Source organism: Embiotoca jacksoni, unplaced genomic scaffold (genome assembly GCF_022577435.1).
Source record: "Embiotoca jacksoni isolate LCO1_2020_lvr unplaced genomic scaffold, fEmbJac1.0.p SCAF_11, whole genome shotgun sequence".
NCBI lineage: Eukaryota > Metazoa > Chordata > Actinopteri > Embiotocidae > Embiotoca > Embiotoca jacksoni.
Window position 1 is genome coordinate 3,548,236 of NW_027185241.1, and position 27,762 is coordinate 3,575,997.

Below are 27,762 nucleotides of genomic sequence, written 5' to 3' on the forward strand. Positions count from 1 at the left end.
CTCATAAAACGTAGTTATTTTTTTCCAGAGGGTACGGATTTTGGGAGTCGCTATGAGTCAGTGTGCCTCATGATAAAATCACTTTTAACTTCCTTTAAAGAAATCCTGCAGGCCCCAGTAGACCTACGCGATTAGTCAAGCAAGTCTTTTCACTGCAAGTGAGGTGGAGCGAGAGAGGGAGAGAGAGAGAGAGAGAGAGAGAGGTGGGGGGGTGTTTTGGGAGGAGAGGGGGGTCACCTTTTGTGCAAATATATCAACCAAGTAGACTGCCACCAGCATCAGATTTCTGTGCGTGTGCGTGCGTGCGTGCGTGTGTGTGTGTGTGTGTGTGTGCGAGAGAGAGAGGCACTCCAAGAGAGAGAGAGAGCGAGAGAGAGCGAGCGAGAGAGAGAAGGGAGAGCGAGAAAGAGATCCAGAAGGCTTTGGAGCGTTGTAAGAAGAGAAAGACTTGCTGCTGTGCCAGATTTCCACACTCTACAACCAAAAACAAAGTGAATACTTTTCCTTGAAAAAGTTAGAAAAGCGGCCATGGACGGGATAACACTAGGACGCACGACGCTCTTGTGCACCTTGCTCCTCTGGGCATTTCAAGGTAAGTCTGTCTAATACTTTCCGCTACATTTTAAAAATAAAATAAAAAAAATTAGACACCTTCCCAGTAACTTTATCCTGCTTTTGGTACGGTGCTGGTTGTATTTTCCATTCCTTCGGGCTGTGCATATATACTTTCTTCTTTCGCGGACTCTCGAGTTTTAGAGGTCCGCTACTTAAACCACAAACCTGTCTACACAACGCAGTCTGAAAGCGGCTTGTTTAGTTTTAACCTATTTAATCCAAAATATGTTGTTTGGTTGTGTTCGCAAGGCTCGTTTAAGTTGAGCAACTTTAAGATTAAAATAACCGATATCAGGTGGAAAACCGGTAAAGTCAACACGTATCGATCAAGATCATTTGTTTCAAGAGTAACATTGGAAATAAAAAAATAAAAAAATCACTCTGCTTTGATCGTAGGTTGCGCAGCTTCGATGTAACCAGGGGTTTATCTCCACTGACGGGATGTTTTAGGTGTTAAATGTGGCTCTTTGTAGATGTGCGGGGAGTGTCAGTTCTGCACTTCTGTGCACTTCTCAGCACACTGCAGTACTTTGCTCTGGACACTGCCAGTTCAGTAGGCTACAGCCAACAACCACTGTTGGAGCCAGAATAAAACACAACGCCCTAAATCAAGCCCCGATTTAATTGAAAAAACAACAACAACAACAACAACAAAAAAAACCACAATATCCGCGTGCAGATAAAATAGCCGCTATCTTTAAAGAAAATCTACCAAAAACCTTTCAAAATCCTCACCTCACCCCCAATCAATCTCTTCCCCCGGAGTGAGGCGCTTTTATTGTGAAAAAGACCATGTTGCTTGTCTCAGTCCGTCTCATTCATGTCTGGCTGCTGCTGCGGTGCAGTTTTTCAGAGCTTTGATGTCTGATCTGCGGGATTTGTGTCTCCTATGTTGGCAGTGCGCCTCACCCTCACCACCCCTGGGTGCTGCCAAAAGACTAAGTCAGTTTAAATGCAACCTGACTTTGGCCTTATATGATCTGAGTCAAAGAAAAGTTTGTTATAAGTGGCCAAAACCTACCATTTAGGGAATTGATGTAGAGCTCTCCAAATGTATTATTGGCCTCAGTGTACTCATTGTTTATTTGGTTAGCAGGAACGTTGGTATTTAATGTGCTGCTAGTGAGATTATGGTTGGAGCCTATTGGGTTTCTTTTTTTCTGTCTTTTAAAAAAAAATTAGTATCAAAATTGCTAAATATACTTCAAAAGATGTAGCCTACTGTAGATGTATTTAATGTTTGAAGTTAATATGAGCTCTTTTTCATCTTAAATGTTATCAACTTTATTTTTTATATTTCAAAATCAAATTGAGAATTCTTTTGTGGAAATTTTCTAAAAGTTTGCTTCAACTTGACTGATCAGTCTGTGGTGATTTGAAGCAGGATGAGGGCGGGGCTTGGATGTTGGCTGCATCACAGTGTCTATAGCTCATCACTTTGGTAGCCCCCGGTTCCGCTTTTCATTTCAAGTTAATCCACCTTCATCATCCTCAACCTTAAAGTTGACCGAACTTTTCCTTTTTACCCCACTTGATTTACTGGATATTCTTTTACAACTGCACCCTCCTTCCTCTCTGGCCACAGAGACAGTTGTGCCTTTCCGTCTGTCTGCCCTTCATGGAGCCTTTTTAACAGGTACCTTGTAAAAAGTGACCTGTAATTGATGGATGCAGTGTGGTGTATCACACATCACACAGCTGTGAGACATTGATTTAAAGGCTTGGTTCCAGGTTCTGAGCTCACCGCCACCCACCATCACACGCCCTGAAAATGCTGCTCGAAAGTCCATTTAAGTGTGAGAGAAGAAAATCTATGTTTTCTCAGAAAGAAAAGATTGCCAACTTTTTTTTTCTTTTTCTGAACCCTCTCTCTCTCTTTCTCACAGTAGAATAGATTTGTCTAATAATAGCAGCCCTTGTTGGGTCTCAGTGGGATTGTGTCACACAGACCCACATTCTCAAAATCACTGGTCACACTTGTGATTTCCAACTGTGTCAGTGATGAGCGTCGAAGTGAACTAAGTAGAACCGTGGGACAAATAAAACCCTGGTGTGCGTCACAGACTGTGCTGTCATCGAAAACAACACAATTATGCTTCACTGTCATAGTGCCTACTGGTGGCTGTAATAATTTTGATGGTAGCAGAGGAGGACACGAGATGAAATAGTTGGAGAGCTTCAAATTCTGCGTAGGAGGGAGGTCGCAGTGGACCGAAGCATAGCGTTACTACAACTTCCACATTCATCATGTGATGCACACAAGCCCAAAAATAATTCGGCCCACAGGCAAGGCAAGACAAGTTTATTTATATAGCACATTTCAACAACAAGGCAATTCAAAGTGCTTCACATAAAACCATTAAAAGCATCAAAACTAAAGGCAAAAGAAAAGGACATTTAAAAACAATTAAGAACAGTGATTAACACATTAAAAACAGTCATTAAAACATTAAACAAACAAAAAAATAGGACAAAAGTTATAGTTCAGTTTAAGAAATAAAAGGCAGTAGTAAAATGCAGCAATGCAAGAAATTAATCAACATCCTTAAATCTGGTTTAATGAAAGGCAGCAGCAAGCAGAAAAGTCTTCAATCTTGATTTAAAGGAGCTGAGGGTTGCAGCAGACCTGCAGCTTTCTGGGAGTTTGTTCCAGATAATGTGGAGCATAACAACTGAATGCTGCTTCTCCATGTTTAGTTCTGACTATGAGAACAGAAAGGAGACCAGTCCCATATGACCTGAGGGGGTCAGGATAGTTCATAAGGTAGCAGCAGATCAGAAATGTATTTTGGCCCTAATCCATTCAGTGCCTTATGCACCAACAGCAGGATTTTAAAGTTGATTATTTGTTCAACAGGAAGCCAGTGTTAAGACCCCAGAATTGGGGTGATGTGATCCACTTTCTCGGTCTTAGTGAGGACTGGAGCAGCAGCATTCTGAATCAGCTGCAGCTGTCTGATAGACTTTTTACAGAGACCTGTAAACACACTGTTACAGTAGCCGAGTCTAGTGAAGATAAATGCATGGACAAGTTTTTCCAAATCCTTTTGAGACATAAGTTCTCTAGTCCTTGATATAGTCTTCAGGTGATAGTAGGCTCATTTTGTAATTGTCTTGATATGGTTGTATTTTGAGGTCTGAATCCATGACTACACCTAGATTTCTGGCTTGGTTTGTGGTTTTTAACATCAGCGATTGAAGCTGAGCACTGACTTTCAATCATTCTTCCTTGGCACCAAAAACAATTACTTCTGTTTTGTCCTTGGTTAATTGAAGAAAATTCTAGAAAAGAAGAAGAAAATCATACACAATCATCAGAAAATTAGTGGCTGTGAAAACATGAATTGATATTTTCTGAGATTCAAAAAGAAAGCCATGTGAAATTGCACTTTTAAAAAAATATTTTTTTAATCAGAATTTTAGTCATTAGATCCAGTAACAGCCTAGAAGAACCATGTAATTCTTTTTATTTTATCCCCTTAATGTGTGCTGGGAGCCAACAGGAAGTCAGCCAGCTCTGTAGTGTAAGTCTTGAATATACATATTCTCAATTGGCTCAGCTAAAGGATGCTAATGTGCATGATCTATAGGCCCAAAGACATACATGCTTACATATTTGTAAGGTTATATATTCGAAGCACGAATGCCTGAATATATGTTTGTAGTTATGTCACAATGTTATGCGCTGCATAGCAACCTGAGGCACCCCAAAGCGCTCAACATACTCGCACTCAGGATCTTGCTGACCCTTTGACCCTCTTCCTCAAACATAGCTCCTGAAATCATTGCCTTTTCAGCACAGAACAGGAATCAACAGTGGAAGCATGCTGAAATACAACTCCTTTTTATGTGTGTTAAATTTGTAATAGCGCAGTCTTTCTGAAATTAGAAACACAATTTACATGCTAATACTTTATGTATTTGGACAAAGTTTTGGATGGATATTTTACAAATGCAATAACATCACAGTAACTGTAGATCTTGGTTGCTCTTTTAGCTTTGATTTTTTTTTTTTTTTTTTTTTTTTTAAGTGTGGGGGATAAAAAAGAACAAAGTGACATTAAGGTGAAGAGACAAAAGGAGAGTCAAATGGTCAGAGGAGTTTGAGCTAAACTGTAGAGACTCCAAAGTGGTCCGGAACAAGTGGAGAGAATCGTTGTGACAAGCATCAGCTGAGTTCAAGGTGTTAACCTCTAACACGTAGCGTCAGCCTCTTTGTCTAACCATCTTAACTTCCACAGTCATTTCCTCACTTTTAATTTCTCTCTCTCTCTCTCTCCCACCCGCTCCCCCGCCAGCTCAGCATCAAAAGTGCACCCCCTGCAGCCGTGTGTAATTATTATGGTATTAGACCAGAAAAAGAGCCATTTAGCCATGAGGAGGTAAAATCCAGAGGACCTCTTTTCCAGCTGTCCCGTGACACTTGGTATTAGTTCTGTGCACCCATGCACTCGTGTGCAATCTTGAATGCAAGAATATTTATGGGTACGGATGAATAGCATTCATTCACTGACCTCTAAGTGTGCACAAATGAACACATAATGTGTACTACGCTGGTCTCTGATGTTACGCAACACTGGAAACCTTATCGTTGTACAGTGAGTGGCAGACAGTGGCTACTTTGGGAAAGCAAGTACATGTTTGCCCCCCCCCCCCCCCCCACACACACACACACACACACCTATACAGGGTGTCATTCAGGCCTCTGGGCTAGTGGGCCTTGGAATGGAGGGGCTGTAATTACTGTGTTTGTGAATATGTGTGTCTGTCCGACAGTGACTGAGTAAATCACTGAGGTGGAAGGAGGGGCATTCCTCTGCAACACGTTGGAGCTCGCCGTGTATTGTGTGCATTTGTTTGTCATCACTTCAAATTCTATAGAAAAGGGCTTACTTTCCCACTTTTAAAGCCCCCTCTGACCACAATTCACAGGCAGTAATCTGCATACAAACACGCAGCCACAATGCGCTTTTCTTCTCACCATCTATAGGCAGTATAGGTGAAAAGCTGGAGTTCGTTCACAGATGGGTTGCATTCTTGTGGTTTGACTGTTTGGGACTCGGCCGAACCACAATTGGGCTCTTAAACATTAGTCAAGGCCACATTCTGCTTGACTTGTGTTCGGAAGTCCATTTAGTAATTACTGCGCACAGAGACAGGGATTTTAGCCTGCACACGAGTGTTTATTTTTAGCAATGAATAACACATTAACCTCCATTACAGTAGTTTGACGGGGCATTGGCAGTCATCCCTGGTAGACAACTGGGCATCAGGAGATGGTATACTGCACGCACGGCGTTAATCCCAATGATGTCAGTTACTAAGAAGGATGTGATTCACAGTGGCGATGGAAAAGTTCATCCCCCTACTTTTTCTTTCTCATATCACCACAAGTAGAGCTGCAGCCAAAGCTGTGATTATACACGCAGACTTCCACAGGTACTCATACATAAACAAAAGGTGTATTTCTTCAGATTAACTTTGTCTATGTTCCCATCTCTCTCCGGTGTCTGATTCCTCATCTCATTATCTTTCTCTGTCTTGTTTGCTGTGATTTGACAAGTTGTTTTGCTGTGTCAACCACTGTGCCTTTTAGTGCATGGTTCACTGTTTAATGACCCTGCACAGCATCAAGAAGATTGCCTGCTGAGTTTTAATGGGAAAGGGCACTGTTTGCTTTTTAAACTCGTCCCTAGAGACCTTTCATAATAGATTTATGGCCACTATTGATAATATTGAAATAAGAATGACCGTCCTACTTGACACCACCTTGTTTTTCCCAAAGCACACACATTCCACTGTGGTGCCACTGTTTGTATTTCAATCTGTATATAAAGTTGTATGAATACTCATTCCAAAGGATATTAAGGAATAAAAGGTGAAAAAGACACTTGCTAAAATTATCATGGTTTTGTCTATTGCTTTGAGGCTGTGCTGTGTCACCATTATTGGGAGTTGTAGGGAGGGAAGGAAGGAAGGAAGCAGAGAGGAAGGGATGGACAAAAAGAGATCAAGAGATGGGATGAGAGATGATTACAGTTCACTATTGTGCTGCCACCATGTAGTCTTGTTGTTCTTGTCTCAGGGGAGGAAGTCGATGTTGATGGGTAATTTCAGATGCAGCCTTGAAAAGAGGCTCCATATCTCTGATTCTGTGTCCTTGTCTCTACATATGTGGTGGTGAAATGGGGTTTGGGCGGGGGAGGGGATGCAATCAGGGTTGTAGCAAAATTGAAAATTCACAAAGCTCTTTTATGAGACGAGGTTAAGTGCTGCCAATCCATTTAACAGGAGAGTGCTGTAGCAAGACGTGGATAAGAACCTCTCTTCCTCTGTGTCTGGTTTAAGAATATACAAAGAGGAAGAATTGGATTGAATTATTTTTTAGCCACGCGATGTACAAGTCTGTGTCATAAAACAGAAAGGGACTACGATGGTTCGGTTCTGCCACAGAAAATGTATTTGCAATACTCCAGTTGTGTCCTGTCCAGTTGTTTTGATCAATCAAATAGCGTGCGGGGGGTGGGGGGGGGGGGGGGGTGGGGGAGGGTGATGATGAATAAAAGCGATAGAGCCAGAGATAACAGCAGATTAGACAAGCGGAGTACGTCAGGATTGAGGAATACCAATTAGGAATGGGGAATGTCATGGAGAACCTTAGATCTGTGGCCAAAGAGATCATTTTCTTGGCAGTGGAGAAGAAATCCTAACCCGTGCGCCCCTCCATCCCTAAACCCTCCATCTGACTGTTGGCTGGCAGAGGGTCCTCTGGGAGCCCCGCAAGCTGTTGCTTTTCAGACATCAACAGTTGCCTCAGCAGCAGTTGTTGAATGCACCCCTCCAAAAAAGCCCCGTCACCCCCCTCTTCCTTCACACACACACACACACACACACACACACACACACACACACACACACACACACACACACACACACACACACACACACACACACACACACACACACACACACACACACACACACACACACACACTAGGGTTCCATTATCACCTTGTGTCTTTCCACACCACTGGCTTGGACTGGTGTCGGAAAGTAAAACTGTAGAATTTGTGCTGTGAATGCACGCCTAATTTAACTTGTTTGTTCCTTAGTTCTTTGCGTATTTCTCTGACATTTAAATAAAGGTTTGTGAAAAATGTTCTGCACATAGTTTGTAGACTTCCCCTGGTGGACAGATACCTAAATGCACCTCTGACCCTGACATTTTTGCTTCCCAGGGAGGGTTTCAGAAATATGATATTGGAGCCAAAAGGGATTTTTTTTTTTCTTCCTCTCTTATCTGTATCACACAATGATGACCAGGAGATGAGGGTGACTTAAAGTTCAGTAGGCTACAGAGTACTGTTGTGTTTACATGGGAGCACATGTTTATATGTGAGCCTATTTCCTCAAAATACTGCAAAGATAGGGCCACACCACAATGATAACTCATTCTTTTAAACCACCTCTCATGGCCAAACTCTCTTTTCCATCTGTCGGAACACCCCCCCCCCCCCCCACACACACACACACCCACACCCACACACACCCACACCCACACACACCCAACCCCCCTGAATTTAATCTAGTTAATGGTTAAGCAGCGGTGGTTAACCTCTCCAGTGAGGCTGGTCACTGTTTGACAATGAGATCTTATTGCTTTAACTGGGCCAGGGGACCAGGGAGACAGGAGTGGGAATATTAATCCTCCACACCGGGAAGTAAGAGGAGGAGCAGAAGGTGGAGGAGGGGAAGGAGGCTAGTGGAGGTGTTTGTGTGTGAGGTTCAGAGGTAGTATTTGTATTACAGCACCCATATACACCTTTGTGAGTGTTTGGCTCTGAGTGGTGGACATTTTCTATGACTTCATGCCAGCATGTGTGAGAAAAGGGGGCTCCCCATGTTACCTGAGAGCATGTCCAGTGTATCATCATTGAACAGATCCAGTGTCAGTTTTCAGGGCCGGCAACTTGCCTGAGGACATAACTCGCCTTTGTTTTATAGAGGTTTTACTTACCAGAGCTCTGCTGAAGCAACGGCCACAGCATTCAAGATCCTCTTGCTCCTCTCTGTCTGTGTGAACTTGACTTTGAAAGAGAAAAGTTGGGCGGGGAAGTTACCATGTGCTGACTGTTAATGTTCTCCTCAAGTCACATCATGTTCTTAACTTTAGTACAAGTCTCTTTTTCTTTCTTAGTCACATTTCTCTCTGGAATTAGCTTGTTGGCCTCTTTACTGCGCCCTACTTTATGCCCATCTCTGTAAATCATCTCTTTTATCACTGCATTTTTTTCTTCTCTGCATCTCTTTGACTCATCTGTCTTTCTGCCCCTCTTACCTTGACTCGCACTCCATCCATCATCTGTCTGTCATCCCTCCCTGGGCCCTATACATGCGTCCTGTGTCCTTCTGACCATGTGTTGTCTGAACATCACAATAGCTTGAACATAAGGAGCCTGTGGAAGCAGGGTGTCTCAAATCCCTGATGATTCTTTGGAGTAGGGGGAGGTAATCTGTTTTCCTTTTGACTGAGAGTTCAGCCATTGACAATCAAGCCAGTAGAGGGTTGACTTATAGTCGCGTCCTATTTGTGCAACATTATTTTTAAAGTTGCTGCAGTTTGGCGCAGCAGCAGATAGCCCTCTGAATTGTTTTCAGTTCAAAATGAATCTCCTTCGTTGTTTATCTGTTGTGTCCATATTCCAGTAATACAAGGAGAGTCAAGTTTCACAGTTTAATTTTTGATTCCGTGTGGCCGAAAGAAAGTTCAAGCTTGCTCTTGGTCCGTATGAATTTTTTAATCCAAAATCAATAGTATTCAATTGGGTTATGACTCCATCAGGCTAAACGATTTCCAATTACATGTCTTTGCAATCTGCAGTACAACAGACGTGATGGATGTATTGTGGAGATAATGTTAGACTTACAGAGTGCCTAACTGATTTAGCCTCTTGTTATTCAGAGCCAAAGTAATTATAATTCCAGAGTTTTGCCTCAACAGCATCTTGCATTGCGTCCCGGAAGGCATGTTGCAGCATCAAGACTTAATTTACTTAACAGTTATTCCTACTGAATGATTATCAAGTGGTAGTGAGCTGAACATACTGGACTATAACGTTGCAATACTTGTGAATGATGAGATGTGGTCTTTCCTGACTACTGCAGTATCGAGTCCTGAGAGAGAATTAGAGGTTTTGGACCGGCAGCTTGGAGGACCCCCCTTTGATCCTATTACTCACTCGCATCACACACGCACACGCACACACACACACACACACACGCACACACACGCACACACACACACACACACACACACACACACACACACACACACACACACACACACACACACGTGCACACGCACGCACAGACTTTGAGATTTGTCTCCGTAGAGAATGATGAAAGATGCACCAACTCCCTCATGTCAATTAGTAGTCCCTGTGTGTGTGGAACATTGTGTGTATGTGTGTGCGTGTGCATTGAAAGCAGTGTTATGAGGGTGGGGTTGGTAAATGGCAGGGGCAGAGAGGACACATGTTCAATAATAAGGCCTGACAAAGGGGGGCAGGCCGAGGGAGGGATAGAGGGAGGATGATGGAGCATTCAGTATGTCAGTGCTTTTCATTATCTCTCACTTCTGTTAGGGGTGGAAATCAATATCATTATATTAATAAAAATACTTCCCCACATTAATCCACAGTAGGACTGTAATATATAGATCAAGTCAAACATCACAATATTCACTATATTAGTACTGGAACAATATTCTAGGGACCACTATTGGTATTTTTACAAAATATTTACACAATGAGAATTTTGATAAATAATGGTCATAATAGATGGATGGATATCATGACTAGTAAGTAAAGGCAAGTAAAAGAACAACTAAGTTTAGATAATTACATCACTTTAATTAAAAGACGACACTCATCTGCCACATCTTAATATTACGATATCCAAAATGTACAACGATATCTCGCTCATATCACACCATTTGGTATAATATCAACATATTTCCCAGCCCCAATCTACCTAATTTGATCAGTTACAGATACAATTAACCATTTTTAGTTGTGCAACAAAAAGCAAAACATACAATGTCTCATTTTGCACAGAAAAAATAATAACCAAGTCTGCAAGTCAAAACAAGTCAAACAATGTGATTTTTTTTTTTTAATTAATCGTTAGCACAATATAATGGCAAAAGAATATACTGCTAAAGCGGGTTGATAATTTCTGTACATCTTGATTTGTCCAACCAACTCTCCAACGCCTCAGATGAACAATTGAGTTAACAGAAAATGGAAAATTCAAACAATAGAGATAAGGGAGCTAATCCAAAGTAATCATCGAAGGACTAATTTATTTGAAGCACTTAAAACATACAATTTATCACCACATGAACAATAATGCTATGAATATAAAGCAACATAGCTCAGCTGTATGGTAATCTGCCCTCTGCAGGGTTGTAGACTTTCTATGTGTGAAAGAGAGTATACTTGACGTGTATATTCTCTATATGTGTAGACCTATACCTTTTTCATAGATTGTCCTTGTTTGAGGTTATGTGATACAGGCAGAGTGAGCTACTTCTGCATTTCACTCCACTGTGTTCATTTCAAATCATAAAATTTCTCTGTTCATACACACTGTAGCTGTGGGAGCCCTCACTGCACCACCTTTTTATATATTTTTCATTGAGGTCTTTCTCTCTCTGCACCTGAACAATGCTACATTGTTAAAGACATTCCTGCAGGCTGTTGGAATGCAGGTATTAATACTGGGCTGATTATGCACATGGCAGAAAGCGAGAGATGGAGAGAGAGAGAGGAAAGGAAGGAACGGAGAGGAGAGGAGGTGTAGAGTGAAGGGAGTGGAGGAAGGACCCTTGTTGAGGCACAGTGAAAGGGGGAGCCAGATGAAAGGTGGTACTTGTTGATGTTTAAACTGTGTGTGTGTGTGATTGTGCACACATGGGTGAATATCTGCATGCCTGTATAAATGTGTGTGCACATCTTACATAGTTACATAGTTGCAGGTGTGAGAGGAGGCTGGCGGGGTATCTGAATGTGTGTCTGGAATGCATACCACATTAATTGAACTAACACTTCTGTGTGTGTGTGTGTGTGTGTGTGTGTGTGTGTGTGTGTGTGTGTGTGTGTGTGTGTGTGTGTGTGTGCGCGCGTGCGCGCCTGCGTGCATGTTTGACAAAAGGGAGAGTTAGCACTGGGTGTGGGACCAGACTTTGCCGCGCACGTGTGTGTGTGTGTGTGTGTCACTTGGAGCAGTCAAGGCTGTTAGGAGCATGTGAACATTACTGCAACCCCAACATAACCTGGAATCCGGACTTAACGGAGGTTATAAATAGGTGTGTGTGTGTGTGTGTGTGTGTGGGTGGGTGGGTGGGTCTGGGTGTGGGTCTGGGTCTGGGTGGGTGGGTGTCTGTGTGTCTGTGTGTGGGTATTCAATCCCACATCAATGGCAGTACCAGCTGGTGATGGGACTGCAGTTGGTTTGCAGGAAAGCCCACCAAACTGCTCGAAGGGCCTCACATGGCTGGAACAACCTCTCTTTCCTTTTCTCTTTCTTTCACCTTCTCCAGTATTCCTTTCTTTTTCTTTTTTTTTTGTTGCTTCGTCTACAGCCTTTCTCTGCTTTTTTTTTTTTTCAGTTCTCCCTTCTTTTTTTCCCTTTGTTCACAATGATTGGAGGGTCTTTATGTTCAAAAGTTAATACATTTTTTTCCTCCCAAATATAGGAAAGTCAAACTTTTATTTCCTGTATTTTTATGTAACAATAGCTGCACCATCTCTGCTATTTAAGAAACTGTTCTTATATCTCTCTGATGTAAATTGGTGGTGTAGTTTCTTTGCCTGTTTACATTGTGTCACACTCTGCTGCCATGGTTGTGGCTTCTGGTTTACCAGCTGGCGGTATATGATCCAGGCTGTCCAAGTTAGAGCCTATTCTCCTTGGCACGGAAGTTAGCAAGGTAAAGCTAGCCAAAAAAAAAAAAAAAAATCTACCATCGACCATCTACACCCTTTTCTATAGTCCCTCACCCACACAAACACCCCACCTCGTCCCATCTGTTGGTGTGTGTGAGTGTGTGTGTGTGTCTGTTTGGCGCTGGGTTCGGGGGCAGTTGGTGTAACGATACAGGAGAGCATCAAAGCCGGCCTCTCCATCGGCATTACAGGGCAAGGAAAGTCAAAGCTCGGTACGTAGCAGTAACCCCAAGCTAATGCTAACTGTCAACTCATATTTAATAAGAGATGCTGAATGCTCAGAGCCGTTTGAGGAGATGTGGACCTTATGGCTACATGGGTACCAGCCAAACAATGGCATACTTGTCTTCCCGTGGCTACCCACCTGTTCTTTCCTCCCTTGCTTTGGTTGTAGGATGAGAACAGGACCTGTCCTTCACCAAACGCTTTCTCCTTCTCCCGCCCACACTGTGCTTTTTACTTTCTTTTTTTCCTCTTTCTTTGTGGTCTCCCATGATGCGACTAGGTTATCGAGAAGGACAAAGGATAATGGTGGCAGGGACTGAAAAAGAGGAGATACAGCTGGACAGTCAAAGACTGGATTTGTGTTACATGTGTTGCAACATTGTCTGGACTTCTTTTCTGTGTTTCACTGTCTGTTCACCCTTCCTTGTCTTTTGACTATTTCACCTTCTTCCAGTTCCTCTTCCGGCTTGGTTGCTCTTCTCTTCTTCTTCACTACCATTACTAGATTTTTTTTGTCTTTCTCTCATTTGAATCCTTATACCACATCCCACTGCAAGTCTCACTCTCTCTGCCTTTGCTGTTTCTTTATTCATGTCCCCCTCTGTTTCCCCTCTGCAATGTGGTCAGAGCCCCTGCAGTGGATTATCAGTCAGTTGACTCACAGAGGGCAGCCAAAACCTCCAGTGCAAACATGAGACAATATCCAAATGATTAGCCGGTTGGCTCTGGACCGTGGAAACAATCCGCCATATCAGGCTGAGCCAGGCTCGGTCCATGGGTCTGCCCATAAACCATATTAGCCAGTAACACTGATACACTGCAGTGCTTCTGTTTGTTTGCTCGCAGCTGCTGACATCGCGTGTAGTGCTATCCAAAATGGAATGAATTATCAGATAAATACAGAGGCTATTATAAATTGTTTTTATGTTAGGTTATTATGCATGTGGGTGGAAAAGGGAGTTTGAATTGTAGAAATCATGTTAAGTAATGCCAATAAATATTGCTTAGACCTCCTGTTCATTTTTTTTTTTATTCTAAGTGATTGGTGCTGGTAAAGACAGCAGTGAGTGCAGCAAGTTTTATTTTTGCTCAAGGTAAAAATTTCCACATCCTGCATCTGTACTCAACAGAAATATCACTACAATCTGGACAAATAGGGCCAACCTTAATCTCAGGCCAAGTTAGTTCCTACTGTAGTCCTTTTCAAAAGCCTTAGAGTATGTATTTTTTTTTGTATCATATATTGCATGTTTTATTCGGCCAACAGTCCAAAATTCAACATTAATCAGTTTAAAATTAGACATTATTGAATGCAACAACTCATCCCAATTGACAAACTTCATCCAGTAATGTGCAGTTTCAGATTCTTAGTTGCACGTTAACCTTCTCCCAAGTGGATAATCAACTAATCATTGAAGCTTTAACTCGTACATGTAAACTGTTTAGGGCATAGCTCCCATATGTGGCGACACATTTGTGTAATGGTATGGATGAAACAAGCAGCTGGTGTGATTTGTAACAGAGGGTGCTGAGCATCTGGTTGCTAGTATGCTAAATGTATACAATGTCTCTTCAAACTTGGGAACACACTGTCCCCAATCTACTGGGTCTTTCGAGCCCATCTGCCTTGACTTGTGCACAGTGGAAACTTTAGCTAAAGTTCTACGTCCAAGTGTTACCTCCAAGTGTCTCCCTACCACCTCTGCCTGTGGTTCCCTGCTCATTATGAAGATACAGGTTTGGCTTTTCTGCCCTATAGCTACATTTCTGCTTGGAGATGGAGCATTGAAGTCATGGAAAAATTCTAGAGCTGTGCCGATGACAGACAAGATTCCACGTCTCCTGTCTGTCAACTTGGCTTACTTCTCTTTCACATTCCTCAGGTCACACTTATTTAGTACTTCTTGCAGGTTTTGACAGATCCACCTCTTCACATGTTTTTTTTTTTTTCTCTTCTTCCCTCACTCTCGCCCTTCCTGCTCTATACCTGTATGGACAAGCTTTCCCTTGCTTCTGCAATCCTCTCTCTTACCCCCCCCCCCCCCACCCACCATAAATGTCAAAATTCGCCCAAGGGCCCCCAACCCAACCGCAGAATGTGTTTAATTCTAATCTAGGCTTTACAAAAGCACAAACTTTTCAAATTACATTTTGCGGAATGACAACTCAAAGGACATGCTAGAAAACCACTCAACATTGGTGACTCTCATAACGACGAAAACATTTCTGGGAATCTAAATTGAATGCCTTACTTAGCTCTTAAAACATCTCGTATGAACAAGCCTGTGACTTTGAACACTGTGTTGTGAATAATTAATGAGACACTGGTGGGAGGTCCAGCAATCCAGCTTCACCACCTTTGGGTTCATCTAATTGATACGAGTTCAGTCGTGTTTCAGTCTGTTTTTTATCTCTGTCTCGTTCCTCCTTCTCCATCCACATCCTCCACCCACATTCTGGGAATAAAAAGTTCAGGCAGACAGCTACGAATATAGTTTTAAGACCACAGATGTTTGGTAATATACAGGAAGTATTGCATTTTACCCCTCTTTATTTCATTTCTCTGCCTAAATACTATTTCTAAATACTATTCCCTTATGTCACTTTTACAAATGGCAAAAACTGTAAAATACGCTGGCAAGCAGTTTAATCTTTTTCCCTCCTTATCTTGCTCACAATGGTCTCCAGCCCACTACCCTCTGTTTAACCCTACCCTTCTCTCCTCATCTCCATAAATTCTCCTCCGCCTTCCCTAACCCCTGATCCATGCTCTCCCTATCCACTCTTCTCTCTTTACCCTCATATGTTTAAATGTCTCTTCATTACTAGCAGATTCTTGGAGGTGTAGGAGGTGGATGAGATGGTGCCAGGGTAATAGAGGTGCTGATATTTAAGCTTCGTCGCCCCTACAAACTCGCAGAAGCATCCTCCTCCAAGATATACACACACATACAGTACAGCCCTCCACCATATAATTTTTTATTTCCTCCATTATCCTAAACAACCAGCCCTTACGACGCCTACCTGGACCATCTGCTTCTGTAAACACCCGCAGCAAGACTCATCTACTTTGTCAGAAAGCAGGATTTTTCTTTCAGCAATGTTCAACTCCATTTTACAGGGTTTGTATGAAAATTGGACGAACCATAAATCTATGTTACAGTTAATACATGTTACACGCTATTTGTTTATAAGACTATAACAATTACTTTCAAGTATTCACATGTAAATCTTTTCAAGTATAAAAGTCTTGCATAGCATGCTGTTCAGAATGCTCAGGCCAAAAGTCAAACATTGGTATTCATTGGAGTTATTTTTGTCCAAGACACACTTTATTAATTTAAACAGGGCAACAAATCGCTCTCCACGCTGTCTGCCTCTGTGGTATGCAGTGTTCCTAATTAAAGTGATACAAGCATACCCTGACACACTCCTTTCTTGTGCTTTATTTTTCCTTTGATCTCGGTATGATCGCAATTAGCTTTGCATCTTCATGCCAGTTTCGCCACATATGCTTGGTGCATTTTTTTCTCCCCCCCCCTCTCCTCCACTACTGTCTGTCAACCTTTTACTCTCTACTTGTCAGATTCCATCTTCATGTCATCACTTGAGTCATTCTGACATCATAAATGTATTGTTTTCCTTGATATAGTAGCTTGACATGTGACTTTCTATCAACAGTTATAGTTTTCATCAAAATGTTGTATGTTGCAAGAACAGGAAGGAGATTCTTGTCTTGGTATGCTTGTTTTGGTATGCAGATGAAAAGACAAAGAATATGTCAGAATCATTTAGAGTTGTAACGTAATTGTCTTTGATAAAGTTTATAATCTTTCATTTTAAGTCAAGTTTATATAAAATATGACACGACTGATATTAAACCAAAACCCAAAGTTATATTGTTTGCATTGATATAAAATGTAGAAAAGCAAAACATTCTGACATTGTAAAAGCTAAAATTAGATTTTTCAATCAAATATCAAAAATTGTTGTCAAATAAAAATCAAAACACTTTAGCCTTAAATGGATTCCTACTCCAGTTATCTTTAACCTTTTCTGAACGTCCTTGTTTCAAACGACGACTCATTCTCTCGTGCCTTTGGCTTTTTGTGGTCAGTAAAAAAAAGAAGGCGTTAGTATGGTATATTGTAGAGACCACTATATTAATGAATGCCAGTGGGATAACATAGACCTTATAGAAGTGTCTATTTATGTTATTCAAATCAGAATGAATAATTGTCTGTGTATGTGTGGGTGCATTGAGAGGCATAACCCAAAGGGTCACCGGTCCATCTGGTGTGAGATCTCACGGGAGGCCAACAACGTCACACGTCAGCAGATGACCTTGGGTATGTACACCTAAAAGCAGAAAATAATTGGAGGTATTTTTGTCCTGTGTCTTTTTCCTGAGAAGCAGGACGTGGGCAGTGAGTGAGCAGAGAAAACTGGTACAGAACGGGTCAAATCTTTTGGGTCCATTGTGTTCGGTGGTTCAAAGACTTTGTCGGCGAGCAGAATGTGGCTGAGCAATTTTTCAATCATATTACTTTGTCCAACCTTTTCTTCTCTGACCCTCTACCCTCTTCCCCTCGCCTACCCCGGCACTCGTCTTTGTCTCTTTCACCATCCAGAACGACACCCCGCTGTTTTCGTCTGTTTGTCTTTGACGCCGCTGTCTCTTCCATAAAACCCCCCAGCCATCACCTGCACCCCTCCCCCCAACCCACCACCACCAGCTCTCATTCCACACACTTCCTCAGCCCCACAGTGTCTCTATCTTCCATCTCCCGGAGTTGCAGGTCTGCGCAGGTTGAGACGTGTGTTGTTTTGTCTCTCTCGGGTTTCACACATTCCAGATATTATCACCCTGCTCCAGTTAGCTTAGCCGATAGCCATCTAGGGCGGTCAATCACTTGGCAGACAATGATGGATGGTGGCCTCTGAGTCAGGCCTGATGCCCACAGAAGATGAAAGGCCCTGCGCCAGGCGTGGCCTTGTCATGTTGGACAGTCACGAGGTTATCTCCTCAAACAGGTTTGCTCTCTCTCCGTTTCGCCTGCAGACTCACCAGACACGGGTCCAAGAAATCAGTTAAAATGGAAATCAACGTTGAATATTTAAATCTCAGCTTCATTTCCCTAATTATTTCATCTGTTGTCTTCCATTTCTTTTCTAATCACGTCATCATCCAAGCTATGAATAATAATTTAATGAAGCATTAATGAATGTGGAAAAAAAACTACTGGGTAGCAGATTGGAATTTTATGAGGACTGGAATAATGCACCTTCTGACAGTCTCTAGTTGGCCTTGATATGTAAATCAGTAAGACACACTGTTGGTGTCTTAGAAAATTGTCGAGAAGTGGCTTCATAAAACATCTTGGACCTTGGAATTGAAATTATTCATGGATGACATTTCCATCTGCCACATTCTGCCATTTTCATTTTCAAGCCCTGTCTTTACAACCTCCATTTTATCTGCTTACTGCGGGACACTGTTCTCACTATGGGTTTATTTTTGTGTCTGTGCGTGCCTATGTGTATCTATCCACCTCTAATCCCGCCTTGGGCAGCTTCTGTCCCCTGCAGGCTTGGTGTCAGCAGCTTGACTTTGATGTCAAGCCACAATTTCTTCGTCTGTCTCCATGGACTCCCCTGTTGTCCACATAATGCCAGGCAATCAATAATAATGTGACCTACCTATCTACCCTGCCTGCCCACTGCTTAAGTTATTCACCCCCTGGTCAGTAGTGTTCCAATCTCTGACCTGCCCCCGAAAAAAAAACCCTTTCATTTCCAGTCCTTCCCACTTTTTTTTTTGCCAATAATGCTTGTCTAGCTATGACAATAACCTCTATGTCTGTTACCGTGGTAACATACAGCCCCATAAAGCAAAGGCTCCTCTTTTTTTTTAAAAGAAATACACTGGTTCTTATAGACACAGATCAAGCAAGTGAGGGTTAAGATGGATAGAGAAATGCATGAAGAAAGAAAAATATTAAGAGAGGATGCATCAGCTGTTTGTTCATGAATATGTTTAGTCTTCCCCGCTCTAAATCCCCCACTGTATTTCTGCGGGAGTAATAGAGAATGGCAGAAGACAGGTGTGCCATTATGGTGCAGATGAGCGAGGAATGCTGGAAGGTTAACACAGACGGGAGTTGGCTAACTCATATGTGTGTTTGTGTGCAAGCTCATATTCCCATGGGTTTACATTAAAATATGTGTGTATAATACGTAATATGCATGGCAGTTATAATATGTGTGCTTGCCCCGTCCATATGCTGACTGATATTTGAAATATGCTCCCTTGGTGTGTAAACGTGTGTGTGTGTGTGTGTGTGTGTGTGTGTGTGTGTGTGTGTGTGTGTGTGTGTGTGTGTGTGTCTGTGTATGTGTATGTGCATACAACTGCTTTGTTATGTCTCCTTGCCCCTTGCCCTACCCATGTATGGGCGAGAGCTAGCCCTTCACTATCCTTGTCTCCAGCTTATCTGCCTGCCTGTCTTGAAGTGTTGGTGCAGTAAATAGACTCTACGTAGTAGGAATGCGATCTCTTTCTTTCCCTTGTCTAAAATATGTATTACATGTGCAACAAAATAGCATGTGACAGAGAAGATAATGCAGCGTGATGTGCACAATGATGTAGGATGCCTTTTAACTGTATATCACGATGGCACTTCATCATTCTTATAATGAGTTATGTGCATGAGAATACTGTTGGCATCAGTTTAAGACAGAGAGATGTTTGAAAAAGTAGCCTGGATACAAATGCAATTACTGTGTCTACATCAATACATATGTTGCATTTAGTTGTGTGTGCACATTGGTGTGTATATTTTTTGCTTGCTTGCAGCTAACATCTTCCAGTGTGGTTGACTGTGGGTCTTTCTAGTCGCCAGCCTCTCAACCAGTCTCACACCAGTCAGTCAGTCAGCCATGTGGTCCCTCTCCACTCTAATTAAACTCACTGTGGTTCCAAACTCCAACCAGAAAGACACAACCTCACTGCCAGACTCTGTCAGCTGCTGCCAAGATGTGTCTGTCAGAAAGAGAAAAATCTAGAAGGCGAGCGGGTTCATAACCATATTTGCTTCTCATTTTACTCTGTCAAGACATAGTATAGAGGAGTCTGCCAAGGCACAAGAAGAGCAGTGAGGAAAAACAAATAAAAATGTGGGAGCGTAGACAAAGAAGGATCTACAGTAGACAGCGTATTCGAATGGTTGCCTGATGGAGGGAAAGGGGGAGTTTAGTGGATTTAGAAATCAAGGAGAAGAAAGAGTGGAATGCAGGAGAATAGTAATTAACTCTGAATTATTCTATCTCTGGGGGATCAGGGGGATTAATAGAAGCTTTGGTTTGGATTCTGCACCTTTCACTCTGTTGCGGCATGGGAGTCTGGTTCCTGTATGTAAAACTGCGTGTGCGTGTGTCTATGCGCACGCGTGTGTGTGTGTGTGTGTGTGTGTGTGTGTGTGTGTGTGTGTGTGTGTGTGTGTGTGTGTGTGTGTGTGTGTGTGTGTGTGTGTGTGCGTGCGCATGTGTCTTGCTGTAGTCCAGAAGGCTCCATGTGCCTGTGCCAGTGAGCTTGTGACCATATCTGCCAGCCAGCCAGCCAGTGATTGTGTGTGTATTGATGTGTGACTTTGTACCCCCCACTTACTGAAGTTCATCCAAGCATCATAAGTTAATCCGCCATAATAGGCAAAAAGACAGAAAGTGGGGGAAAGTGGTAGGTACGGAAGAAGGAACAAGGGTGGGAGGTGGGGCATCAAAAGGTAGTGCATGTGTGTTTCTATGTGTCTGTGTGTGTGTAACAATCTGCTCCGTGTGAGGTATGCCAGTCAGTGGAATACAGATTTAGTGGCTAGACAGAGCGTTTTAAATCCTGGGTTTCAGTGCTGTTGGGACAGCAAGTGTTGATAGCACTGATATTGCAACAATACATCTCTCCAAATAAGAAAATACTGATTTAAAATGTTTTTTTATGTATGAATGATTGATAAGAGTATGAAGAGGTGAGAAAGATAAGTTCAAATTTAGTGGTTTAGTCAACAAATGGAGGTCAATGGTGGCAATAAATCTGTGCTGCTTATTGAAAAAACATGGCTTAAAGTTCAATATTCCCGAGCACACAATGGATGAATTCACATTTTAGCTGGGATTTCCAGTATCTCTCAACCTCCCACTGAGTGTTGCCACTGTCAACACTGTGTAAGTCTGTTTGTCCAAGACGAAAGGATGTAGTGGGAGGGAGAGCAGGGGGAGCTGGAGGGCAGGTGCAAGGGTAATGTTGTGATGACGGAGGATTGAAGGTTGGTTTTACCCAGCCTGTCTGGAGGCAGTGACCCATACTGTATGCACCCTGTCTCTGTATCTCTTGATTACTCCCTTTCCTCTATCCCATGAACGTGCCACTTTTCCTTTTTGCTGTGGCCTTGCTTAAATTTAAGATTTCCAGGCTGTTATTGAGCAGTTTCGTGTGGTTCCAGGAACACACGCACAAAGAGACACGCTCATTTTCAAGCTTTCATTTCCCCACTCTTTTGCTCTTCTCTGTAGCCTGCCTGTGGGTTTGCCCCTTCCTCTCTGTCCCTCTATCTGTCCCTAACACCCGGGCTTTATCTGCCTGCTGAGCACGATGACCTGTTTTTAAAAAATGGAGCAATGGATGGATAAGAAAACAGCAGAGGGATAAGGGATGTTGAGAAAGGAAAGAAAGGAGCAATGAATAAAGGCGTACTCCAGTGGCCTGTTATCTCATTACAGCGGTACTGGCTTGTCACGCCCGAGTGAGTGGCCCCCTAAGGAGCACCCTCGCCCCTTTATAAGACCCCCTTTATTCAGCCAACCCTCTCGTATTTCAGCTTGGGCACAAAGAAGGGCGATTCTCTCTGGTTTCTGAGCTGTCCGCACCAGATTTGTGTATCCTGGCTCAACCAAGCCAGACATTCGACCGCACAACACGGACACAGGCACATACACAGCAGTCTCCTTAGTCGGTAGTTATGACATGATGCTTGCAGATAATGAAGGGTAATAGGGAGAGTGGATATCCATTTGTTCCACCATTTTCTCCTTATTCCAACCCTCTTGTATAGTCCCATGTGGGTATTAGAAGAGGAATTCAAGAGGGAGCTGCTGTCAGCTGAAGTAGTGGAAATGGTGTTCCTCTCTCTGGCTTTTCTCCCTCTTCTGCCAAAATGAAGCCTCATTAGAAGTGAAGGGAGGGCTGTTTCTAAATGAGATGGGCAGAGTGCTACTCAGCACTCCTACACAGAGAGAGAGCGAGAGAGAGAACAAGAGACAAGCGAGAGGAGGAGAAAGACTGAAAGAGGATGCAACGGAGGGAGAGAGAGAATGCAGACAGAGTGATTATCCTAAAGTGGAGCAAATAAGAAATATGGAAAATACAGACAACCACGAGCAGAGTCACCATTTTAATTAATGTATCAGATAGAGGCAAATGTGGAAAAATCATACTAAATAAGCCAAGTCTGACGATACCAACTTCCTATGAAAATATGCCTCCAATCTGCAATTTTTAAGGTCATTTGTCTAATCTTTTTTTCCATTTAACAAACATCAAAACTGTTAGTGGGACAGTGAGTCGAAGTCCAGACTGGTTAAACCTCTGTTCTGCCCCTTCTTGATCTCCATGATGTCCAGACACACAGTTTAGTTGTTCCTATCACCACGTTTTCTCTTTCTGTCATCACAAAAAGTGACTCAATTACAGTTCACAACATTATGACAAGGTGATGTTCAGTATGCAGATGCAGATCAAATCACCATTTAATGATCATGAAATCAACTGACAAACATGAATAAAGCTTGATCTGTATTACGTGATCTGCTTTTCTGACATAATTGCTGCAACTCAATTATTTGTCATTGTTAATTCATCTGTTTTGTATTGTCTGACCAACGGTAATTAATCACTGCAGCTGCAACTGACATTAAAATGAGTGATCACAGAGAGGGTGACAGGCAACAGAAATCTGTCAACTTCACATTTCTGCCTCAATACCTTGGACTCTGTTGGGCTTACAAAGATTGGAAAGCAAGCTACAGCGTCTTGGTGTTATTTACCCACAGGCCCTCTCTTTGTTTGCTTTAGCTTGAGCGGTGTGTGTATAACCCGTGCACGCAGGAACAGGCCCATTGTCAGGCCAACAAAACACCTGGGTGCTACAATTCAGCCTGAGATGACTGCCGGAAAAAAGGTGACAGAGGGAAGCAGAGTGTTTGAGGAATTGAGCTGTTGAGATATGAAGGGCAGGCAGGTGTGTTTGTGTGTGTACTTCACTGTTTGTGAATGTAACAGTATGACACTGTAAATAGGACATGAGACATTCATCTCCAGGCTCATCAGTATTAAAATACACATGGGTCGCAGGACAGCCTGTTTTAGAGTGTGTGTGGTAGAAGAGTCGAGAGCAGAAATTTGAGACCGTCAGAGACATGTTGACCTGCTTTCACCTTTTCCTCACTTTACAACTTATCTCAAATCTTATTTCCCCTCAGAAACAAAAAGGTCTGGGCCTGTCTTTTTTTTTTTTTTTTTTTTTTTTTTTTAAATCTTATTCAAACACACTGTTAGCTGTTGTATTTTTAACGACACATACACACAAACACTGAAATGCAGAAACTCCAGTGGGTTTTTTATTACAGTAAATGGGCATAAGAGCTACCTTGTGCAGGGTATTTATCTGCGCACTATGTTAGGAAATGACTTGCAGAATGAATTGATTCAAGGATAGAGGGAGAGGGGAAGCGAGAGAGACGGCAGAGGCAGCAGCACTTTGTTCCAACCCTTTTAGTGAAATTAACTGAAGTCTTAATGTCTCTCCCCTTATTTATACTGAGTCAGCCTCTCTCCTCCCTCTCCCGTTCTCCTCTCTGAAAATAATCTGGCCTGACTGCAAAACAGAGGTGTCAATACATTTTCATTTTGAAAATGTGAAACGATAAGCATAACGGACAGCAGTACATGAGAGTAGTGCAGACTGCTTCTTTGAGTTTTGAGTCACTGAAATAAAATCGCGTCTGAGACGAGAGGCGATTTCTTATTCAAATTTGTGTCACTGAAATTTAAGTGCAACTAATAAGAAACAGAAAATATATTTGGAAGAAAACACTGATCTATATTGTGTTTTAACATGATGAAAGGAAGGGCAAAGATCACTGTCTGGTTGAATAGAAAAAAACTTGTTAACATTTAAAGCCTTTAATTGAAGTACTTTTGTTGGCGACAACGAACCACAGAAAAGAGCGAGAATGCGAACCTCAGTCTCTGATTTCATAATTGTGCTCTGAACACCTACCAGCCACCCAACTTCCTATGACGTAACGTTTGGTTTCGTAACAATATGTCGATAATAAACAACGTCAACAAGTCAGAATATCGCCATTTTCACTATATGAATCTTTTCATTTCATATTCAAAATCTTACCAATATTATTGAGAGTGACATGATATGGCACACCTAAACTGCATATATGTAGGGTTTCTGAAAATAATCCAGCCACCATGAATATTTGTCACCACAGCATAATTAGGAAAACATTTTAAATGTGTATGATTATAACTTCTTATGTGTGACCTTAAGTCAAGTTCATTGTCACAAAAATAACTACAGGAGGTAGCACAACTTTTTGTCCAAAGTATCCTCTGATAAACAAAATCCATTGACAAAACAGCAGCGACCCTGATCTGAACTGTTGTGTTGCCACTAATCCAAAACAACCTGCAGCCATGTGAGGTTTGCCTTTGAGGAAAATGTCCCTTGACTACACGCTTCTTTTTTCTCTCCATTATACTTTATATCAATGATTTCCCTATACACAGTGAAAATGATGGGATGCCACTGCTCAGGGAAATAGGAGTAATATCCTCATTCAAGATAGTTAAAGTGTTCAAATTAACAGAGCCCTCTGAGAAATCACTCAATGGTATAAACTTAATAAACCTTGAGCGGTACAATATCTATAGTTTTTAATTGGCTATATCATAAGAATATATTATGACATTACAGTCCTGCACAAAGGTAATCAGCTACAATAAAACTTAAACAAGTCTTTTGTCTTTGCTTTATCTGAAATATGTAAATGCGCCTCATTTACAAGGGTCCATCGAAAAGCTGTGAGATTGTTCCTGCTGCACAGTGATGCCCATGGAGCTGGAGGAAGCAATAACTTTTTGTTGCTTTTCACCAGCACCATGGTTACTTATGTTTTTGTGTGGATTGGTAGGTTTGCATTTGCAAATTCACCATTGGCCTGAGACATGAGCAGTGAGCACACACCCGACGCGCCTACTTTGGTCTTGGACATTCATCGTGTGCCCATAGTGAAACACCAAAACACCTTGCCTGTCTCATTTTTTTCATTGTCATAGGCTCTCTGAATCACTTCAAGGTGCTCTGTTGCTGATTTTCCGAGTGTGACATAAAATTTAATGTTCACCCTCCCCTCAAGTCTATGATGAAATCACAAATGCACGCGTACCAATGGTCAAAACAACGTATCCAACACAGGTGTTGATGTTAATAAAGGGACGTAACTTACCTGCAGATGTTATTGATTCCCTCTGCTCCATGCACATTATTGTGCAGCGCTCCATTCAAACTCAACAGTTTTCATGTTATAGACGTTATATCATGTTTTGGCTCTCGTGCTTGAACATTACAAATATGTTGCAGAAAAGCTCTGTTAAAAGCTGCGAGCATTCATGGAGTCACGATGCACTGAGGTTTAAGAAAAGATTGTTGTGGTTATGTTATGGGAAATATAGGCTCCAGCATTTATGGAGCTTGTCTATAGGGGTTTAATTTCAGGACATATGATTAAATATGTCTCATGGGAGTCAGCCAGCTTCATGAAAGTATTATATGACAGGATGAAATACTACGTGACAGGAGGTGCTGTACACCTCTCCCCTATGTCAAAATCTGTAGAGGCACCTACGTAAACACAGCATTTGTAATCCTCTAGTTTGCCCCACTGGATTGTCAATATGTTGTCATTCATCCATCATCTTTCCAGGGCTGCCGTTACGGGGTCCCGTGAGCAATTTATAATCTTTACTGCCTCTCTCATCACTGAATGCACCTCATTAGGATACCCCATCATGGACACACCAGCAACATTAGTGACAACATATGCAAGCAGATTGCTTCTGCCAAACACTGCATATTATTCTGGCCCATTAAAGCAAGCCATTTACCTTGATAAATAGGTAGAGGCAGAGTGGAATCGAAAACATTCAGGGGACCCTCTCCTTCCCTCACTTCATCATTCTTCTGTGCTTCAATTCCAACTCTATATGCAAGAGCTTCTCTCCCATTTTTCTTTTCTCTGTTTTATTATACTTGTGCGGACGTTTGCTTCCTTCTGCTCCTGCGTCTGTTCACTAGCTTTCTCAACTTGTTCTCGTCCAAACTTTGCATCGCACTGCTTAACACTATCCAAGTCAAACTCTCCTTGTCATTTCTTTTTTTTCCTGCCTATCCTTTCATTCGTGGCTCCTATCTCATCCTTTTTTTAAGTTATATTTTTTTGCCAGGGGCTGTGTTTCAAGGAAGGAGGGGAATAACGAGAAGGACCGGGAGAGAGGGGGGAGAAAAGGACACAGTATGTTAATTGGAGTGCCTGAGGCCAGAGTGATAGAAGGAAGAGGGGGAAGAGGGAAAGGAGGCCCAGATTCAGGGGGCCCTCAAAACATTAAATATTAACACCTTCTCATCTCTGCCCCTTTAGTGACATCCACTGATTAGGTTCTCTCTGTCGATCAGGACACACACACACACACACACACACACACACACACACACACACACACACACACACCCCTCCCCTCTCTCCTTTCCACCCTTTCACCAAATTGAGTTCCCTCTGAAAATGAAAGGTAGCCAGGAGGAGACACACTGCGGTAATTGGCGGCCCTCTGTTTCGTGCCCATTGATTCAAAAAGTAATGAAATTCTACTTGATATTTTTATCCGATTTTGCATGTCTTTCACCTTCATGTCCCTTTTTTTTTTTTTTAATTATTTTGTTGCCACCACTGTATTAAGCCCCAAATGTAAGCTCTAATCGGGCCAAGATTTAGGCCATTGTCGTGCTAACTCACTGTTAATGGAGTGAGATATAATGGCAGCAGATTGTGTCAGCTAAATGATATTAGCTTTATAAATGACCTAGATATTCTGTGTGAGAGATGAGTTCAGTTTTACTCAGCAATCTCAAATGGGGAAGGACACTCAGAGAATCCTTTGGTTTATCACTGAGGCGATATATCAAAGCTACTTTTGCAAAAGCACTTACACAGCACTAACACTCACAAGACTCATGTATTCATAGCTCTATTTATAATCTCCTTATATATATAATGTCTTGGCTTTGTTTTAGTATATTTCTGCGGAACAGGGCGGACGACTGCAAAGTCAGCTAGACAAATTCATATTCCACTCGCTCACTCTCTATTTTTTTTGGTTGTTTTTTTTGTCTCCTTTCACCTACCATCTATCCTTGTCCAAATTTTCTCCTCCTGACTCATCGGCTAATGCTCGGAGAGGACAAACACCCCCACCTCCCCACACACCCCCTTCCAACACTCTCATTGACCACAGAGCTCCAAACTCCCGTGCTTGAATGGGGCTGACTTCTCACCCCGTTGCCAGAGCAGCAAGACTAACGAGGGGGAATCTCCCAGTGGACAAAAGAGTGTGCGAGGGGCCGACCTTGTCGACCACTTCACATTGTTTGTCTCGAGCTCCTAAACGGCCGTGAGATGACACAACACACACACACACACACACACACACACTAGTAAAGCTGTGATTTATCTGTCGCAACTGCGCACACTGTGATGTTACCTCCGTGCCCTCCACTCCTGACACAACAGACAC

General features: G+C 42.3%; 1 protein-coding gene across 3 annotated transcripts in view; it reads left to right on the forward strand.

Moving 5' to 3' along the window:
• The first annotated feature begins 294 nt into the window (after positions 1-294).
• bcam (basal cell adhesion molecule (Lutheran blood group)) overlaps positions 295-27,762 on the forward strand; it is a 56,814-nt gene continuing 29,346 nt past the window's right edge. For 2 of the 3 annotated variants that reach the window (XM_069142329.1, XM_069142331.1), the window contains exon 1: positions 296-592. In XM_069142329.1, the coding sequence (XP_068998430.1) occupies positions 529-592 (64 nt within the window). In that variant the 5' untranslated portion in view covers positions 296-528. Of the gene's footprint in view, positions 593-27,762 lie in introns of all 3 variants that reach the window. The other variant, XM_069142328.1, reaches the window with a different exon arrangement.